Here is an 18,902-nt window from a genome sequence, read left to right as displayed (position 1 = left end):
GGCCGGGCGCGGTTGCTCAAGCCTGTAATCCCAGCACTTTGGGAGGCTGAGGCGGGTGGATCATGAGGTCGAGAGATCGAGACCATCCTGGTCAACATGGTGAAACCCCGTCTCTACCAAAAATACAAAAAACTAGCTGGGCATGGTGGCACGTGCCTGTAATCCCAGCTACTCAGGAGGCTGAGGCAGGAGAATTGCCTGAACCCAGGAGGCGGAGGTTGCGATGAGCCGAGATCGCGCCATTGCACTCCAGCCTGGGTAACAAGAGCGAAACTCTGTCTCAAAACAAACAAACAAACAAACAAACAAACAAAAAAAAACTGTGCTTCCAGCTCCGGGCAGGCTTTTGGAAGGAAGATTTTGGAATCTTGCCTGAACATACCTATAATACGGTTTTCTTAGGTTGGGTTTTGCTGGGAATTTCAGTGTTATTTCCTTCAATGTTGTTGTCATCTGTGTCTCAGAATGTAGCTACTTAGGCTGTTGTGTGTGACTTTTATGTTGCAGGTATCAGAGTGAATCCTCTGATCTGCATACTTGGAGGCAGGGCATCTGATAAAATAATATTTTTGTTAATGGTTGCCATGTGTTCCATATGCACAGTGCTTTCAAAGAGTTCACAGAGTTGAACCTGAGGGTGTAGAGTTGGAAGGATATAATTTAATACACCTTCCCTATTTTAAAAATGGAGAAATTGCTGCTCAGAGAGTGGAATAGCATGTACAAGATTACACAGCTCATTGCTCATGGAGTTGGGGGTAAGTCGAGGGCTCTCTGTTCCCTACCTGTGTTTACTGCATCACAGAGTACAATCAAATAAAAGATCTGTAGATCATTTAATTTTCAGTGGTTGATTGATAAGACTTGATAGGGCTTTATAGGTCTAAACCTTGTCTTTGGAATGCAGTATTTGTGATATGTGCTTAGGACACTAGCCTGAAGCTTTTTAATACTTTATGTTAAATAAAAGAAGTTCTTGAGGTGAAAGTTGGTGGTTTGTAATATTACAGAAGTGTTTATACACCTGCCTTAGTTGGGTAAATACAGATATCATTGGGATCCTAGGTTTTATTCCTTTTCACCCAAAGGGAAAGCCCCTACCCTGATGCTGTAGAATTGGATCAGAGGAATATATCTTATTTTGAAGCTTACAGGCCTTACTCCCATTGGGTGGGAGTTACTGGCAAGAGGAGTTTGATCATGTGCATTTAAGAATTTTAGGATCACTCTGTCTTGTTTTTACAACACTCCTAATCTGAAGTGGCTGGGTGATGGAAACTTCTAAGTGGGTAGGTGCTACAATTAGTTATATGATTTTTTCCCCAGTGGCACTCCGAATTCAAGAATTCCTTGGTGCCCCATTTTTAATATCTTTGCTAGAAAGGCAAATAGATGTTTTCTGCCAGAACTGTTAATGATTTCCATTAATATTAGGATTTAAACTTTACATATATACTTGTAAACAACTGTAATATTCCCTGTGAGCAAAGAAGCCTTCCTTGAAATGGTTCAATAGAATCAAGTTTAGTAAACATGGGTATTTATTTTGACTTAAGTCTTCCAGAAAATACCTATTATAACAAAGGACTCATTAACAAACTACCTATAAAACATGATCATATGTAAAATGAGAGCATACCTTGATTTTGCTTTTATAACATGATTTATCTTGCAGTGTGTGAACTTAAATCTCCCTCCATGAGTGACTTCCTGTGGGGTCTGGAGAACTCTGGCTGGCTAAGGCACATTAAGGCCATAATGGATGCAGGAATCTTCATTGCAAAGGTATGCAATTGCGGAGAAATTAAGGAACGGATTAGCAAGCCACTCTGACTTCAAAATGGGGATACCCCGCCATGGGCTTCCCTGCCCTAAGCTGCACTGCACTGACTAGGTAGCTGGCTTTGTAGAACTCCATATAGTTTGTGCAGTGAAGATGTGATTTTGCCAAATAATACAGTGCTTAGCTGACAGTGTGTCAGCACTGTGAGCAAATATTTCCAGAGTATTCTCTTCCATTAGGTTTAATCCTGGATGGAGGAAAGAACTTTCTGTAGAGTACAACCAAATGTGAGTTACTTCAGTGATAGGGGCTTGGGGCTTACATCCAATAGATCCTTCTTTTAGACAAAGTCATGTTTCTATAGCTGGAAGGTAGATTCCATTCTGCCATAGGAAAATGTTGCTGTAACTTTCATATAAGCTGTTTTAGAACTCAATGTCTTTTGTGTTGTTTAGTTTTTTTTTTTTTTAAATAAATTCCTCAGATTTATACCTAAAGAGCACCTTGTATTCCCCAATGCCATAGTATATTCCCCCTTATTAGGTAATCATTTATTCAACAAATCTTTATTTAGTGCCAGGTACTATTCTATATTCTATAGATGCGATGCGAGTAAGCCAGATTAAGTGTCTTTCCTCACAGAGCTTACGTTCTGCTGTGGGAGACAATATGTTTGTTTGTTTGGAGACAGAGTCTCTCTCTGTTTCCCAAGCTGGAGGGCAATGGTGTGATCTTGGCTCACTGCAACCTCTGCCTCCCGGGTTCAAGTGATTCTCCTGTGTCAGTCTCCTGAATAGTTGGGATTACAGGTGCCTGCCACCACGCCAATCTAATTTTTGTACCTTTAGTAGAGATGGGTTTTCACCATGTTGGTCAGGCTGGTCACAAACTCCTGACCTCAGGTGATCCACCCGCCTCGGCTTCCCAAAGTGCTGGGATTACAGGTGTGAGCCACTGCGCTCAGCCGAGACAGAGTATTAATAAACTAATAAGACTGGAATTTTAGGTAGTGATAAATACTGTGATGAAATCTCTCCCATGTTTCCCAGTATGTGTTTCCTGCCAAGATACTCAGCTAAAAATGATGTGCATTTGCAATAGCAAAAATTATTTTCTTAGCGGAGATTTTCTGCTATCATTTTTACCTTTGTTTTTCTTCTTTTCCCCAAATTTGGATCCATTACTTGACTCTTATCTTTTTATCTATAAGTTCATAATTTTGTAATTTATATTTATGCCTTTTCCTTTTTGGAAATGGGTGGGGCCGGTAGCAACTCCAGAATTTCAGTAAGGCTTAATGTGGAAACCCAGAGGGAAGAGGGTGAGGTGGACTAGGTGACACCATGAAGGCACGTTTGCATAGGACGAATGCTTGTATTTATTAAGTGCATGCACAGAATGGGAAGAGAAAGCTTTAGCTGCCAGCAACAGGCCACTCTGGCTCTGTCCTAATTAGGTGGAACCCTAAATACATGAACGAACAGGTGTTTAGTTTTGGCCATTTCTTTCTGTAATATACAAACCTGGCTCTGATCCAAGGTTCTGCCTTTTTACAGCCATTCTTTGTGACTCTTTGCGGATCGTGTGTTTTCTAGGCAGTTTCAGAGGAAGGGGCAAGTGTGCTTGTTCACTGTTCCGACGGCTGGGACAGGACTGCGCAGGTGTGCTCGGTGGCGAGTCTGCTGCTGGACCCACACTACCGGACTCTTAAGGGCTTCATGGTGAGTGTGGCCACTGGGCCATTCCCACACGCAGTGCCTTGGACCTCTGTTTCTGCAACTACTGTTTTCTTGCCAGCATTATTTTTCTTTTAGTAGTTGAGCAGGATTAAAGGGGAGGAGATCAGATAGGCTTGGAATAAAGAGGTGAATTTCTGGAATACTGAAACCATTTCAAGTCAGTGCTACTGAATGAGTTTTGGGGCAAATATAAAATATATTTGGTAGTTTGTAAAACAATTGGATACATCATTTACTCATAAGTATTTCAGGTTTGAGGTAATATGAATATATAACGGAAAACACATTTTAGAAAAAATATTTGGGGAAAAAATTTTCTATGTTGTGCATGCCAAATGTCCTTGGTAGGAAAAACTGTTTTCACTTCTGGGATTTAAGCAGTCTTTCCTATCTCTGGAAGAGAATACTGAACATTTCACAGCCTTTTCTTGTTGTTTGCTGAAGTTACGAGTACATCCTCCTACAGAGTTTGAACCTTGTAGGTGGGCATCAAAAGATAACATGCTGCTTTCAACTACAGAGTATTGTATAGTAGCCTGGGATGGTGAAGTTTTGGCTAATCTGGTATAAGTTCCTTAAAATGAATTAACCTCTTTTTTTTTTTTTTTTTGAGACGGAGTTTCGCTCTTGTTACCCAGGCCGGAGTGCAATGGCGCGATCTCGGCTCACCGCAACCTCCACCTCCTGGGTTCAGGCAATTCTCCTGCCTCAGCCTCCTGAGTAGCTGGGATTACAGGCACGCGCCACCATACCCAGCTAATTTTTTGTATTTTAGTAGAGACGGGGTTTCACCATGTTGACCTGGATGGTCTCGATCTCTTGACCTCGTGATCCACGTGCCTCGGCCTCCCAAAGTGCTGGGATTACAGGCTTGAGCCACTGCGCCCGGCTAAAATGAATTAACCTCTTAATCATGATTTGGTACAATGTACTTTAGTCAATCATGATCTGTGCTACAGAAGATGCTTAGAAAGGAGCCCTAATGGAATCTCTTTACTGCTTGGTCTCTGTTATTAGTATCAGCAGCACCCTCAGAGAGAGAAGAGGCAGGCTCCCTCTCTGGGACATTTTTCCTTTTTTGGAAGTGTCAGAGACCTTCCAGTTACCTGTGATAGCATTGACACCTCAAAGCGTTACTCCTGCTTCAGACCCCTGATGGACTGAGGTCAGGAGGGCTGGATTCCTTCATTTGCATTTGGTGATGAAGAGGTTGCCAGTCACACATTGCCCTTAGGCTGTTCTGCACACATCCTTTTCTACCATCAGCTCATTCTCATTGTGCCCCATTAAATGTACAACTGTCTTCAGAGTTGTCAAGAACAGACTTCCATCAGTCCATATTTCTTTGTAGGGGAAATCTCTGGCCCCTTTGAGCATTGGTGATATTGATCAGACTATCTATATTACTTGACTAAATCCAGGCTGGGTGCGGTCGCTCATACCTGTAATCCCAGCATTTTGGGAGGTTGAGGAAGGAGGATTGCTGGAGCCTCAGAGCTCAAGACCAGCCTGGGCAACATAGTGAGACCTTGTCTCTACAAAAAGTAATAAAAAATAAGCCAGGTTGGTAGAGCCCACCTGTGGTCCCAGCTTCTTGGGAGGCTGAGGTTGGAGGATTGCTTGTGCTCAGGAGGTCAGGGGTGCAATGCGCTGTGATCGTGTCACTGCACTCCAGCCTACATGACTGAGCGAGATCCTGTCTCAAAAATAAAATTTAAAATAGAAAATAGAAAATAGAAACCCCAAAATAACATAAAAATTTAAAAGTAATAATCTGGACTGCTTCAGACTTATAAAAATTCATGTTAACCCTAATTCCAAAGTAGGGCTGAAACTTCGAATATACCCCAAAGCCATCATGTTAGAATTCTTCTAATGTGTAGAAAAGATCACTGAAAAACATTCCCATGTGTTTTTTGTCAAGAGGTTGGTAATTGACATACTGAGAGGCAGCATCACACATTGGTTGAGATGGGGTTTGGAGTGGAGAGAGCTGGGCTGTGAAGTGGCATCTGCTTGCTAGTAGCATGATCTTGGGTGAATGTGAAAACTCTGTCCTTCAGTTTCCCTATAAAAGGGTGAGAATACCTATCCCACAGTTAAATGAGATCACATGTAAAGGAATATGAACAGTGCCTGGCACACAGGAAGCATTCGGTGGGTAGGGTTCCTACATTTTTATACATCCATTTCCATTCACTGTTCTTATGGATGACCTCCAACTTTGCCCTTGCCACCTGCATCTCTATATGGGTGGATAATCCTGTTCCCGCATTTGCAGGTTACTTGAGGATGGTGACTTCTTCTGCAAGTGCCTCTGAATTCCTCAACATTATTGGTTGTGTGATCTCTTATTTTTTTGTTTGCTTCTCTCCATGATAGTTATATTCTTTCTTATGTAGGTATTAATTGAAAAGGACTGGATTTCCTTTGGTCATAAGTTTAATCACAGGTAAGTAATATTTAAGACTGTTGCTTTGAATGTTTAGAATAAAAGCACTGTTTCTGAAATTTTCAATTGAATGTCTGTGGGAAAATAGTCTTGTTTTTGAAGTTTGTGTCTTATTCAGAAAGTTTAAGTTTTGTTGTATATGTCATATCATAGATAAATGAAGCTACAACTCTGATTCCTTTTGGTAATAGTTGGGCAGAACAAACTAATGTTAAATTGTTCTAGAAGAGACAGAGAATGCCGTCCCTTTCTCCTGCCATACACATTTAACTTATTAAATTACTCAATTTTACAAGTGTAGACATTCACTTTAGGTTGCGAGTTGTGAAATGCCTGTGGAACAATTTCTCCTTGCTCTTCCCTAATTCTAAGGCAGGTGTCCCCACACTACGGCCCGTGGGCCGCATCTCGCCCCCCCCCCCCCCACCGCCGCACTTCAGGAAGGGGCACCTCTTTCATTGGTGGTGAGAGGAGCACAGTATGTGGCGGCCCTCCATCGGTCTGAGGGACAGTGAACTGGCCCCCTGTGTAAAAAAGTTTGGGGACGCCTGTTCTAAGGCATTTGTATCAGACTGCAGTTTGTCCCAGATGTCTCTGGAGGGGTGAAGGACAGTGGCCCAGGCTTCAGAGCCTGGGCCAACTGGATCCAACTCCAGATCCAGGCCATAGCACTCACTGTCTGGCCTGGGCATCTGTCCTCTCTGACCTTTGGTCTCTCATTTGTGGAATGGGGATAGCGTCCTTCTACAGGGTTGTAGCATGGATGTTTAAAAAGTGTAACTAGGCCAGCTGCAGGACCACCCTGTGTAGTAGGCTCTCAACAGCTAGAAGCTGTTGTTTTTGGAGCCACCAGCCTCCTGTTGTCAAGTGTTTTCGATGGCTGTATTGTGTTCTGGTGCTCTCTACTCTGAATCTTAAATGGTATGGCTGTACTTAGTTTAGTCTTTGGTGATTAAAGTTAGGCAGCATGTTGTTTTATTAGTTTGATATATATTTTTTCAAATGTTTTACTGTGTTTTCTTAAAATTCTAAGTGGATGCAACTGCCCAAGTATATTTTTGTAGTTTTTTGCTTTCAGCACTGTGATTTTCAGGAATTCTATTTTTATAATTATTTTTTCCAGGAAAGCATAGGAATTCCATTTTACAAATGAGAAAATTAAAGCCCTCAATTAGATAAACTTCTTAATGTCATATTTTCAGTTTTGGGGTTCTGTTAATACTATCTGCTAGGCAATTAGGATGTCCAAGATACGAGACAGATGACAGAATGAGTATGGAAATGACTGAAGATCAGCTAGGTAATATTTGTCTGATGAGGGAAAAATATATTAATACTAGGCAACCCTTTTTAAAGCTACCAAAGGTGAGAAACTAATCTGAGAAGTTTCTAGACAATCTCCAATGTTTCTATTCTTGGGAAAACTCTGAAACTGACCATTGCTCATTTCTCTTCCTCAAGGTGATGCTCCGTTACTAACATGAGGTTCTGTATTATTTTGTCTTTGGTGACACCAATACATCCTTTTAGATTCTCTGTAAAACACACATAATAGTGTAAAGGGCTGACTCTTCATTTTAAAATCAATACAAATTTGAGGGAGAAGATTCTGATGTGTTCTTGAAAAGCAAAGCACTGAGAGATGTAATAAAAATACATGTGGAATCTGTGGTCACATGGAAATAAATGTGACAAACTTTAACTGCTCTAGAAATGGGAATGCTCCTGACAGTGTGGGAAACCAAGTTGTCTTTCTTCCTCATCCCTTCCCAGCAAGACAGGGCAAAAATGAAGAGCCCTAAAGCGGTTCGGACACTTCTGACCTGCTCATAAAGTGCAACGTTTATTTTTAAAGTTCTAATGTACTTTTAAGGAATGAATTTTAAAATGCCCTTTTTCTGTGGGAAGTGTCTTTGAATTTTATGTTTTGCACTAATGCTTTCTTTTGTAACTATAACATGAACACATCCCTTCTATCCATACCTTTACTACAACGTTGCTCTGGAAATCTGAATTTAAAAAGTTACTTTTCCACTTTTTTGTTATTGCAAGTTTGTAAGATAAGACTTATTTAGGAACTGGGGTTGCTTTTATGATGGTTTTTGCATTTATAGCTTTCTAATTTAAAAATAATTCTTGCCTTTAAAAGTCTGTAATGCTTTGTTTTATAGATACGGCAATCTAGATGGTGATCCAAAAGAAATCTCTCCCGTTATTGACCAGTTCATTGAGTGTGTTTGGCAGTTAATGGAACAATTTCCCTGTGCCTTTGAGTTCAATGAGAGGTTTTTGATTCACATTCAACATCACATTTATTCCTGCCAGTTTGGAAACTTCCTATGTAACAGCCAAAAGGAGAGACGAGAACTCAAGTACGTGTTTTGGTGTTTAACTTTTATCTAAAGATTTTGATGACTCAGAACTTTAGGTGGCCTTTCATAATTTTGAAGACTATTTTATTTAGTTACATACCTGTACAGACAGATTAAAGTTATTTTTTTCCTTACATCATTTCAGAAACGATTTAAATGTCATCAACTGACAAAGATACATACAATTTCATTTTTTCCCTCAGTTTCTTCCTGATACCTACAGATTGATGCACGAATATTGAAAGTTCATTTTCTGGAGTCAGAAAAAGTGTTTTTTGCATATAAAAAGAAAGGTTAGGTATCTTTGGTGGTTATGCTACCATAATAAAAATGGGAAATTTAATTGGGAAAGCAAATATCAAACTAAAGCCATAATTTATTCAGATTAAAACTGAATAAATTGATTGATTTATTAATTGAACTGAATAAACTGTATTGATTTATCCCAGGGTAAAAGTAGATAAAATGTGTACTTTAAAATAAGTGATAGTAAAAAACTTAACAAAGTGACTTAGGCAGTATAAATAAGAGAACATTTTTAAAATTTTCATGGAATAAAATGATTTTAACTATGGTGTATACATTATCAGATTTAACTTCGGGAATGATCAGTTCAAATGAAATGGACTACAGTAGTTTTACACTATCTGAGTTGTGCATAAAGAAAGTAAGTTTTTCTAGTGGACACTACTAGGTTTTCTCTAAGGAAGCTCAAGTGTGATTCATGATAAATGGAGATGATTTGAAAGCAGCGGAGTGTATCCTTTAGGGTCACCTGTTTTCCTATACAGTTTGGTGGTTTCTTGTACCTGACTAGCCAATTTTAACGGTATCTGCTTGGGTCTGCATATTGCTTTTCCACTTACTAGCTATAGGGCTTTGGGAAACTACTTTCTCTCTCTATTCCTCAATTTCCTCATCTGTGAACTGGACTTAGAGCAATTCAGTGAGGATTAAATGAGAGAAAACGTGAAACATTTACAATAGTGTCTGACAGATTATAAATGTCCAATGACTATTTGGGGGAAAAATTCCCCTCAAAAGAACAGCTATTAAAAAAAAATAATAATAAAGGAATTGAACACCTTGTTAAGGCCAGTACAGATGGTGGTGAAGTTGAGATTATTACAGTGTTCTCCCCTATACCATGAAGTCACCAAGATTATAAATATGCCTGCTATGGAACAGAGACACACAGTTTTCAGATAACAATTATTAGTTCCTTTCAGCTTTAATATAACATACATACTATGCGTAAGAACCAAAATAGGTTATTTAGAGACTTATTTTCTTTATAACAGGATTCAAGAAAGAACATACTCATTATGGGCTCACCTGTGGAAGAATCGGGCCGACTACCTGAATCCTCTGTTTAGAGCTGATCACAGCCAGACCCAGGGAACCCTTCATCTCCCTACAACACCATGCAACTTCATGTACAAGTATGTAAACTCTTGGGAACTTTGTAGCTATGGTATGAACTTGGATTCTGGTATCATTTAACATTCAGAGGTCAAAGTGTATGAAACTCCGATCTGTGAGACATTTGTTGGACACAAAAGACACCAGAGAAAGATGCTTGAATATCTGATTTGGTATTTTTGCCAGTGTCTTCTTTACCTCTTTATTCCTCCTAAAAGTGGAATTCTCTTCAGGAGTTGATGTTTTATAATAATGATATCATAAAAAGGTAAGTTCCAATTTATTTTTTAAAAGCTAACAAAAGAGAATAATGCAAATACCTTAAGTCAAATGTGGAATCACAAGTTTCAACAGTGATCATGACATATTAAGGTTAGCACAGAAGTAATTGTGGTTTTTGCCATTAGTTTAAACAACAAAAAGGCAAAAACTGAAATTACTTTTACATCAATATAATAGCTTGCCTTTTGTCTCCACTGAATCAAATCTTAGTGGAAGTACTTCCCTTTTGGAAATTATGTTAAGATTGTATATATCAGGATGGAGAGAGCAGGGTGGCATCCTATGGGTTCTACTAGGTATGTGCTAGATATGTATGTTTTTTCCTTTGGCTTCCTTGCTAAGGTTGTATAGTATGAAAAAGTAACTCAGTGGTCAAGAAAAAAAAAAAAGGTAGACTATGCAGAATAGACAGAAATCCCATCTCTTTTTTCCTACTCACTCCCAACACACACGTTTCTCAAGGTATTTTTATTATTTCAATCTAATTATTTTCTCAGAATTTATAGCAGAATATTAATTCGATCATAATAAAGTAAAAAGCCTCCATAGTGTGTGTAAAACAAGTTTTAAGGGCTGTTGAGTATGACCAATTGGATTGCAGCTAATTTCTTATTAATAGCCAGTCAACAAGTATTTTATTGAGGATCAAACACTGTTCTGGACACTGTCGAGAAAAAAATGACACCAAGTCCTTGCCCTCAAAGTACTTTACTTTTCTACATAAAATAGTGGGTCTAAGGATAACCCTATAATAACACCATTTTTCTCATTTGCACTCCAGCATCCTTTTGTGTGTAGGATAGGGATTTATTGATCGGGCGCGGTAGGCCAAGCTTGTAATACCAGCACTTTGGGAGGCTAGGCAGGTGGATAACCTGAGGTCAGGAGTTCAAGACCAGCCCGACTAACATGGTGAAACCCCATCTCTACTAAAAAAGTTACAAAATTAGTTAGGCATGGTGGCACATGCCTGTAATCTGAGCTACTCCAGAGGCTGAGGCAGGAGAATCGCTTGAACCTGGGATGTGGAGGTTGCAGTGAGCTGAGATCATACCATTGCACTCCAGCCTGGGCAACAAGAGCAAAACTCTGTCTTTAAAAAAATTTAGTGCAAATGCAAATGTCAACTTTTAGTGTTTAGTGGTAGTGATAAAAGAGAAAAGTTGCAACTTTGACTCCCTTTGTAACTGAAAGATTCTAAATATACAATCACTAATTTTGAAAGTTCAAAACTAAGCCATTTTCCTAAAAGAAAATGGTTACATGTGCTACTTCAATTTTAGAAAAATGTATTCTGTGTTTTTTAATTCATATATACAAGTAGACTTTTCATAAACTTATTCTCCACAAAAGGCATTTATTGATCCAAGGAAAAAAACCATCAACACGTAATTATTACCTTAGGTAGTGGCTTTTTTGAGGCTGAAATTTGCCTTTGGTTATTAATAAGACTGTGGTATCACAGATACCTTAGAAGACTTAAGGGTGTGAATTTTCATATTGTGATAAGGTGGTATCATGACGCTCTGCTGTCCTTTCCAGGTTTTGGAGTGGAATGTATAACCGCTTTGAAAAAGGGATGCAGCCTCGACAATCAGTTACAGATTACTTGATGGCAGTGAAGGAGGAAACTCAGCAGCTAGAGGAAGAACTAGAGGCCTTGGAAGAGGTAAGACATACTTGCTTTGTTAATCTGTTGTCTGTGCTTCTTAAAGAGCATGGCTTCATGAAAGCCTCTTAAGATTCAGTTCAACACAACCATTTCACATTTTTAGCCAGTAGAGAACCTGAAACACAAGCCCATCCAGGTGAGTACTCAGATAACCGAGGCCTAAACCTAGGCATTTTGGACATAGGGCTTGTGGTTCAGTTCCACAATTTGCTAAACTAGTTGGTTGTTCCTTATTTTAGGTCAGTTTTTTTGGTTACTATTATTTGAGAGTACTAAAACTAATTCTTTCTGGAAATGTGTGAAAAAGAATGAAATTAAATATATGTACTTGTAAAAATCTTTCTCCACTTTAAAAAATTATGTAACTATCATATTGATCTATAATAGGTGAGACTGATTATGAAGTCTATCTTTTGGCTTCTATAACTTCCCTGTACTTGGATAGGGAGGTTATAATAAAATGTTTTTCCTAATTGGATAACTTTGTTTCCACTGGTACCACACTGCAATTTATGAAATCTTAGGATTCTATTAGTCTACTCCAGCAGTCTTTTTGTTGAAATAATTTTAAAAATTACTTAGAATATCTAAAATACCTTAATTTTAAAACTGACTCTTTCTTATTACAAAGTTAGAATTTCTTAGGCTAGCATTTGCGATTTTCTCTTTTCAACTTTATTTTCCATGCAAACATTTAACTGTTTCTGCTGCTTATACACAACTTAGACCTTCCTACCTTTGTGTTTTTCCTCTCACTGTCCATCCTGCCAGGAATACTTACTAGCCATCACCAGAATGTTCATATTTAAATCTTTTACAGTCCTGTTAAAATGTTCCTTGCTCCCTGAAATTTACTCAGACTCTTCCTTCTAACCTTACCACTCCATTCCTCTTCAAGAACTTTTGCCATTTTAAGATTCCTACATTGCATGAACTCTGCCTCTCTCTGCTCCACTACTCCACATTCCTTAGTGGGCTGGGTCTGTATTTATCTCTTTTCCTCCCACTGCCCAGCACAGTGCTTTTGCACATAACCTAAATGAATGCTTTTTGAATGAACCCATAATACTTGACCTTAAAACACCTCCTCTGCTAACATCAAAACATGCAATCTGGTGAAATGCATTCTGAACAACCCAAGTGTCTATGACATGATGAATGGAGAGACAAAATGTGGTACATCCATGTAATGGAATACTGTTTAGCCAGAAAAAGGAATGAAGTACTGATACATGCTACACCATGAATGAGCTTTGAGAATACAAGCTAAGTGAAAGAAGCCAGACATAAAAAGCCATATATTGTATTATTCCATATATAAAAAACATCTGGACTAGGCAAATTCATAGAGATAGAAAGTCGATTAGTAGTAGCCAGGGACTGTGGGGAGATAGGAATGGGGAATGACTGTTAATGAGTATGGGGTTTTCTTTTGGCAGTGGCAGGGGGTGGGTGGGGGGTGATGACAGTATTTTAGAATTAGTAGTGTTCGTTGCACAACCTTGTGAATATAACTAAAACCCACTGAACTGTATACTTTAAGAGGGTGAACTTCACGGTAAGAGAATTGTATCTAAATGTAAAAGTTAAATGATAGACACTTCATTCCTGATTTTTAAAAAATACTTTTTGAGTTCATGGGATGAGAATCATCATATGAAATCATGTAGGTATAGAAAGGAGGGAAACTAGTGATCACAGGGTGCTTCACCTGTCCTATATTGTTTATAATTATAGAAAACCTATGTCAAGGCAGGTAGTATCATCCTTACATTAGTGATAAAGAAAGCAGGCCTCACAGATTTTGCCCAAGGTCATCAAGTCCAGGTTTGAGCTCGCATCGATATGAGCCCCATGTTCTTAACATTATACCCACCTGGGAGGTAACATGCTGAAAGCATGCATATAGAGGAACGATAAATTATTTATGATATTTCTGCTAAAATTGTTATTTCTTTCTTAGAGGCTGGAAAAAATTCAAAAGGTCCAGTTAAATTGCACTAAGGTGAAGAGTAAGCAAAGTGAACCCAGCAGGCACTCAGGGTTTTCTACCTCAGACAACAGCATAGCCAACACTCCCCAGGATTACAGTGGGAATATGAAATCATTTCCATCCCGGAGCCCTTCGCAAGGCGATGAAGATTCTGCTCTGATTCTAACCCAAGACAATTTGAAAAGCTCAGATCCAGATCTGTCAGCCAACAGTGACCAAGAGTCTGGTGTGGAGGATCTGAGCTGTCGGTCTCCGAGTGGTGGTGAGCATGCACCAAGTGAAGATAGTGGCAAGGACCGGGATTCTGATGAAGCTGTGTTTCTCACTGCCTGAAGCTTCCCTTTGGAGTTCCAAAGTAAAGGACACACAAGCAACACTTACAAAAATAAGGGAACACACGCAGTTTATCATAAAAACAAGAAATAGTACATGTCATTGAGAACTAATTTAATGCAGCTATGAAAAGGGAAACAAGTGCCCAGCTCTTGATTTCTTAGATACTGAAGAGGATGTAGTCATTTCGTTTATCAAATATAAGGAAAATTATAAACCATTTTGAAGCTCATCCTAACTATGAAAATTATATTCACTACAGAGCAATTACTTGTTATTACCTAAAGTTATCAATTTATATCTTCCTTGACATAGCATGCATCTCTTAAAAAGCCTCAACTCCTTTCCCTCATATCTGTGATCATCATGAATCTTTTAGTTCACTTCCAGATGCATATTTTGTGTTTTCAAAAGCATCTGACATTATCTTCCTTTCTGACCCTCTTAATCCATATTTCTAAAAACAGGCACATTGTTGAGATGCATCCTTTTTGGTTAATAGATAAACTCCTAAGGAGCTTTTAATTGCTTATCAGTAATAATCCTCACTTTAACTTTTCCTTAGATAATATATTTTGAATTGTTAGAATAATTTTGTTGCCTTTCTCTGAGATCTATAGTCTGTTTCTCATTATTTAAAAATGCTAAAATTTATATCACACTTTTTCTCTAACAGTGATTTAATACCTAACAAGGTAGAAGCAACATTCATTCTCCTGGTCTTATATATGAATTTTAGTTTTCTTGTAATAACAACCTTTTACTACTATTCTAGAGATGACAGTGTGAGCCAACCACCAGCCTGATCTCAAAGTATAACATTATAAAGTTAGTAGGGTTAAAACATCTGTGAGGGAAAAATCGAGTTAAGAACCAGAGAATTTGGTTGTCAAGTCTGCTTAATGAAGGGAATAGGTTTTGTAATCTATCATTTTAGAAATTACATAACTGGCTAATATGGTTTACTTAATATTAGTAACATCTCATGAACACTGACTGCTGAAAGTTCGAGTTTTTGTTTTGTTAAAAACTTTTGAGGGAGAGTCACTCCTGTCTTAGGAGTAAAAAAAGACTTCACTAAGTAACCTAAATGAAACTTAATGGAGAAAAGTTGCCATATAAATGATACTCACACTGTATGGTTTTAATATATTAGTACATTCTAGAATGTAAAAGGATTAATTTAAACTTAATAATTTATATCAATATTTTGAATATGTAATTTTTATGGGAGAATGTATTACATTTTGCTGAAATTAGAACAAAGTCAAGAGAAAGGGCAAGAAAGCAACACTGCTGATCTCTCTAGTATCAAAGATTGGAGGGAGTGTGGCAATATATATAAATGAAAAAATGTAATTGTGTTCATCATATTTAAAAATAGAATATATTAGAGAACTGTGATATAAAAGTACTGTTAATGTAAAAAATAAAGCAAGTGTAATTCTTTTACAATATATAATTTGAGCATTCTCTGCTAAGCAGTTCCCAAATTAAGTACAAGGAATGTTTATTCATTTTCTGCAATATGCTGTATGTAATAGGGAATACCTTGCTAAAATGATAAATACTTAGGATATAGTGGTGATGGCTTTCACCTTTTTATAATAGAACTCACTTCACACCATTCTTGTAGCTGTCCATTCTTAGAAACTTTGTTGCCTAATATTGAGGATGTGGCTTTAATTTCTTCCATTTGGCAGTGTATATCTATAAAAACAATAAAATTTTTTTTAAAAAATGACAAAAGTATGCCAAAAAGCACTATGCATTTATTTGAAAAACAAATAGTATAAATATTTGATGTTTTAAAATGTAGTTTTTTAATGTGACATCTTCCACATCAGAGTCATAAACTTTCTTTTAGTCCGCTCAACTTTACAAGACATAATTTATGTAACACGTTCATCTACTTATTAGAAGTTAACCTAGCACTGAGATTTATATAAAAGGTTACATTTATTGCTTATTAAAACTTTACTTTCACAGATTCTTCAAAGAGCATGGCTAATCCAACAAGACTAAAATATCTAATACTGCATTTTCATTTAAAATCAAACATTAATCAGGAAGTGTCTTATTGAGAACAGTGGTTTAAAGCATAGGGAATAAACCAATATAAAATTGATTTGAGGCATATTACGTCCCAATTAGTAATACTCAGAGCTCATGTGATTTATTCTTTCAGTTTGATATGAAATAGGTAAGAATTTTAACCATGACCCAGCAAATCAGTAACTGAACTTTTTATAGAATAATGGAAGGTGAAGATCTGAGAGGGAAAGCCTAGAATAAATTTTTATTCTTTAAGAGCACATGAGTACTTTCTCCTCCTAAAAATGAATCTGAGCCATCCTTCAATTTAGGCATATATAAATCTATCTGTGTCAAGCACCCTCTATTCTGATATAAATTTCCTAGTGTTATGCCTAGAAATTTCTTTCAACTTTGAAGTGGATGTCTTTATAGTTTATATCTCATCGATTTAGAATTTTCTTCTATTTTGAAATATTAACCTTTAAATCTCTACTTATGACAAACTCCTAACTGATTAATAACTCCTAAGTATTCCTCTTTAATTCTGATTTCCATCTTGTCTTATAAAGTAAAATCAGAATACCAACTTTGACATGTATTTCATTTTTCCGCTAGCACTGTTTCTCCAATATGGCGAATTTTTATAAAGAAAATACATAGCCATAAAATTTGAAAAAATGGTCACTTAATTTCTGTTGCAAAAACAGAATCCACATTCATATGGGCATATTCAAATGCAGATTCTTTTCATCCTGGGTGACATATATAACCTTTATCTGAACTGTGTATTAAATGCAGATGACTGTTAATTTAATGACTGGGTTGTAAGAAGGTTATCTAAGGAATGAATTTTGAAGGAGAACCTAACCGGTGTTAACTGGTATACAATGAAACTGGGATAAATCAAGTTTAAGGAATAAAAAACACTGAGGTGAACTACTCATGTGATTATGTAGAAGAAATTTACTCTGTAAGAAAATGTTTGATTTTGTTTTTCTGGTGGAAAGGAAAGTAGGTAAGCACCTAAACAATGTTTATCTTTGTATGGTATTTCCACAATGCCTTATTCTTAGGAGGTGCTTAATAAAATAGGTAGATCTAATGAATTAATCAAATGAAGGGCTTTAGTATGCTCCTCTCTTGTTATGGGATGCACCTGGTTCCTACGAACTTGATTGTTTGCAAAATATTGAGACTATTATATCTTCTATTGCAGTAATTGCTGGGAAAATTAAGCTCTAGTTGCCAGTAGAGTAAGGAAAGGATTTTGAATATCCAAGACTATCATAAATTTGAAACACTCTTACCTCGGTTATCCATAAATCAGGAGTAGTAATTATTCCCTCCTCATCTGGTTATTTTGAAGATTTAACAGCATGCCCTTAGCATAGTGCTAGGGAGACAATCCAAGTTATATTCTATATCCAACATTGTATCTTTATAGTCCACAGTGACTATTTGCCCTCCACAGACTATTAAGCATGTTTCAATTCTAACAAAATCGTTTTGTTTCTCCTATAACTTTGTTGCCAAAAACATGGATAGGAAGAACAGAAATTTTAAAAAGACAATCTATACTGTATGCTGGTGTTTGAAGGACAATCATACTGAGATGAAATTTAAAGGAAATTATGCATTAGTCTGTTTTTTAATTTAGATGGTACCTTACCAAGCCTGCATGCCTTTTTCCTTCATAAGCTTTTAGCGGGTACCCAAGAAATATGTTAATTTTGTGACATGGTGGAGAAGCAAATTACTGAAAATAGTACAAGAAAACACTTAAATTCATTAAAAATCAAGATTACCTAAAAGTTCAATTTTACTTATTACTATAGCTTTTCTCTTAGGAAAAGTAACTCACAGTAAAGGTCAGAAACATTCACTGACTTTTTTTTGTGTATAGATTAGCTATATATTAACATAAAGACTGTTTTAAACATTAGGAATTTAGAAAACCTATCCAAACAGAAACCCACTAAATACTTATTTTTTAAAAATTAGCATGACAGTTTGTGTTGGACTGCTTTAAATGAAAGGCAATTCTTTCTATTATGTAAAATATTTACTTGTATTGCTTCTTAAATGCATCTTTAGTTTTAAAAATTAAACATATAAGAATAGCTGGTTTATTCTTTTGATTTATTGTAGATATTAAAAGTTACTTTTTTGAGATGGCACATAGGCAGGTTTGGTGTTTTCTAATACTATGAATATTTTAAAAACAAATTGCTTTTGAAAGTTTGTCCAGAAAGAAAGAAAAATAAGAGTTTTCTCAAAGTTGAAAATAGTTTTTCAAAAAAGATTGAGAAAAAAAATCTAAATACCATTCTTGATAAAGAAATGCAGCTTCAAGTTAAAAATACAAATTTAAATGAAGTTTTATAAAATATTAAAAACTAGCTAAAATTACATGCATAGGCATTTAATCAATAGAAGAGGAACAGCAGTGGAACTTAAATATGATGGGATTTATCAACAATAAATAACCATTTCAGTGCAAATAGTGCAGAAAAATTTCCCAAAGTAAAGACCGTAGCAATGATTCCAATCTGTACAAAAGCAGTCTCAGTTCTGTACACAATCTATATAGGATATCTGTGAATTTAGCTACTGATGAAATACCAGTTTGCAAACCATAAATACAAAACAGTGTTTAGTTTTGTGTCCCATCCTCTCTCGGCAGTTCATGTTTCCAGAAAATCTAGAAAGAAAACAATTAAAAAAACCCCTAAGATTTAAGATAACAGATTTGTATCCCTTTACATTATCTTCCAATTAAGATTTGCTTGTAGGGGCTCCCAGGCAAGATCGTCAAAG

The 18,902-nt window shown here is 36.9% G+C and overlaps 2 protein-coding genes across 3 annotated transcripts in view; one reads left to right on the top strand and one right to left on the bottom strand.

Moving 5' to 3' along the window:
- MTMR7 (myotubularin related protein 7) overlaps positions 1–15,503 on the top strand; it is a 113,766-nt gene extending 98,263 nt beyond the window's left edge. For both annotated transcript variants that reach the window (XM_074383959.1, XM_003935557.3), the window contains 7 exons: positions 1,676–1,785; positions 3,379–3,504; positions 5,925–5,974; positions 8,146–8,346; positions 9,648–9,788; positions 11,593–11,719; positions 13,686–15,503. In XM_074383959.1, coding sequence (XP_074240060.1) covers positions 1,676–1,785; positions 3,379–3,504; positions 5,925–5,974; positions 8,146–8,346; positions 9,648–9,788; positions 11,593–11,719; positions 13,686–14,048 — 1,118 coding nt within the window. In that variant the 3' untranslated portion in view covers positions 14,049–15,503. The remainder of the gene's footprint in view (positions 1–1,675; positions 1,786–3,378; positions 3,505–5,924; positions 5,975–8,145; positions 8,347–9,647; positions 9,789–11,592; positions 11,720–13,685) is intronic.
- Positions 15,504–15,800: 297 nt separating this feature from the next.
- Positions 15,801–18,902, bottom strand: part of VPS37A (VPS37A subunit of ESCRT-I) — a 58,709-nt gene continuing 55,607 nt past the window's right edge. The window contains exon 12 of the mRNA XM_003935558.4: positions 15,801–18,786. The gene's annotated coding sequence lies outside the window, so the exon portion shown is untranslated. The remainder of the gene's footprint in view (positions 18,787–18,902) is intronic.

The sequence above is a fragment of the Saimiri boliviensis genome, chromosome 13, assembly GCF_048565385.1.
Source record: "Saimiri boliviensis isolate mSaiBol1 chromosome 13, mSaiBol1.pri, whole genome shotgun sequence".
Classification (NCBI taxonomy): Eukaryota; Metazoa; Chordata; class Mammalia; order Primates; family Cebidae; genus Saimiri; species Saimiri boliviensis.
Note: the sequence above shows the minus strand (reverse complement) of the source record. Positions and strands in the feature narration are given on the sequence as shown.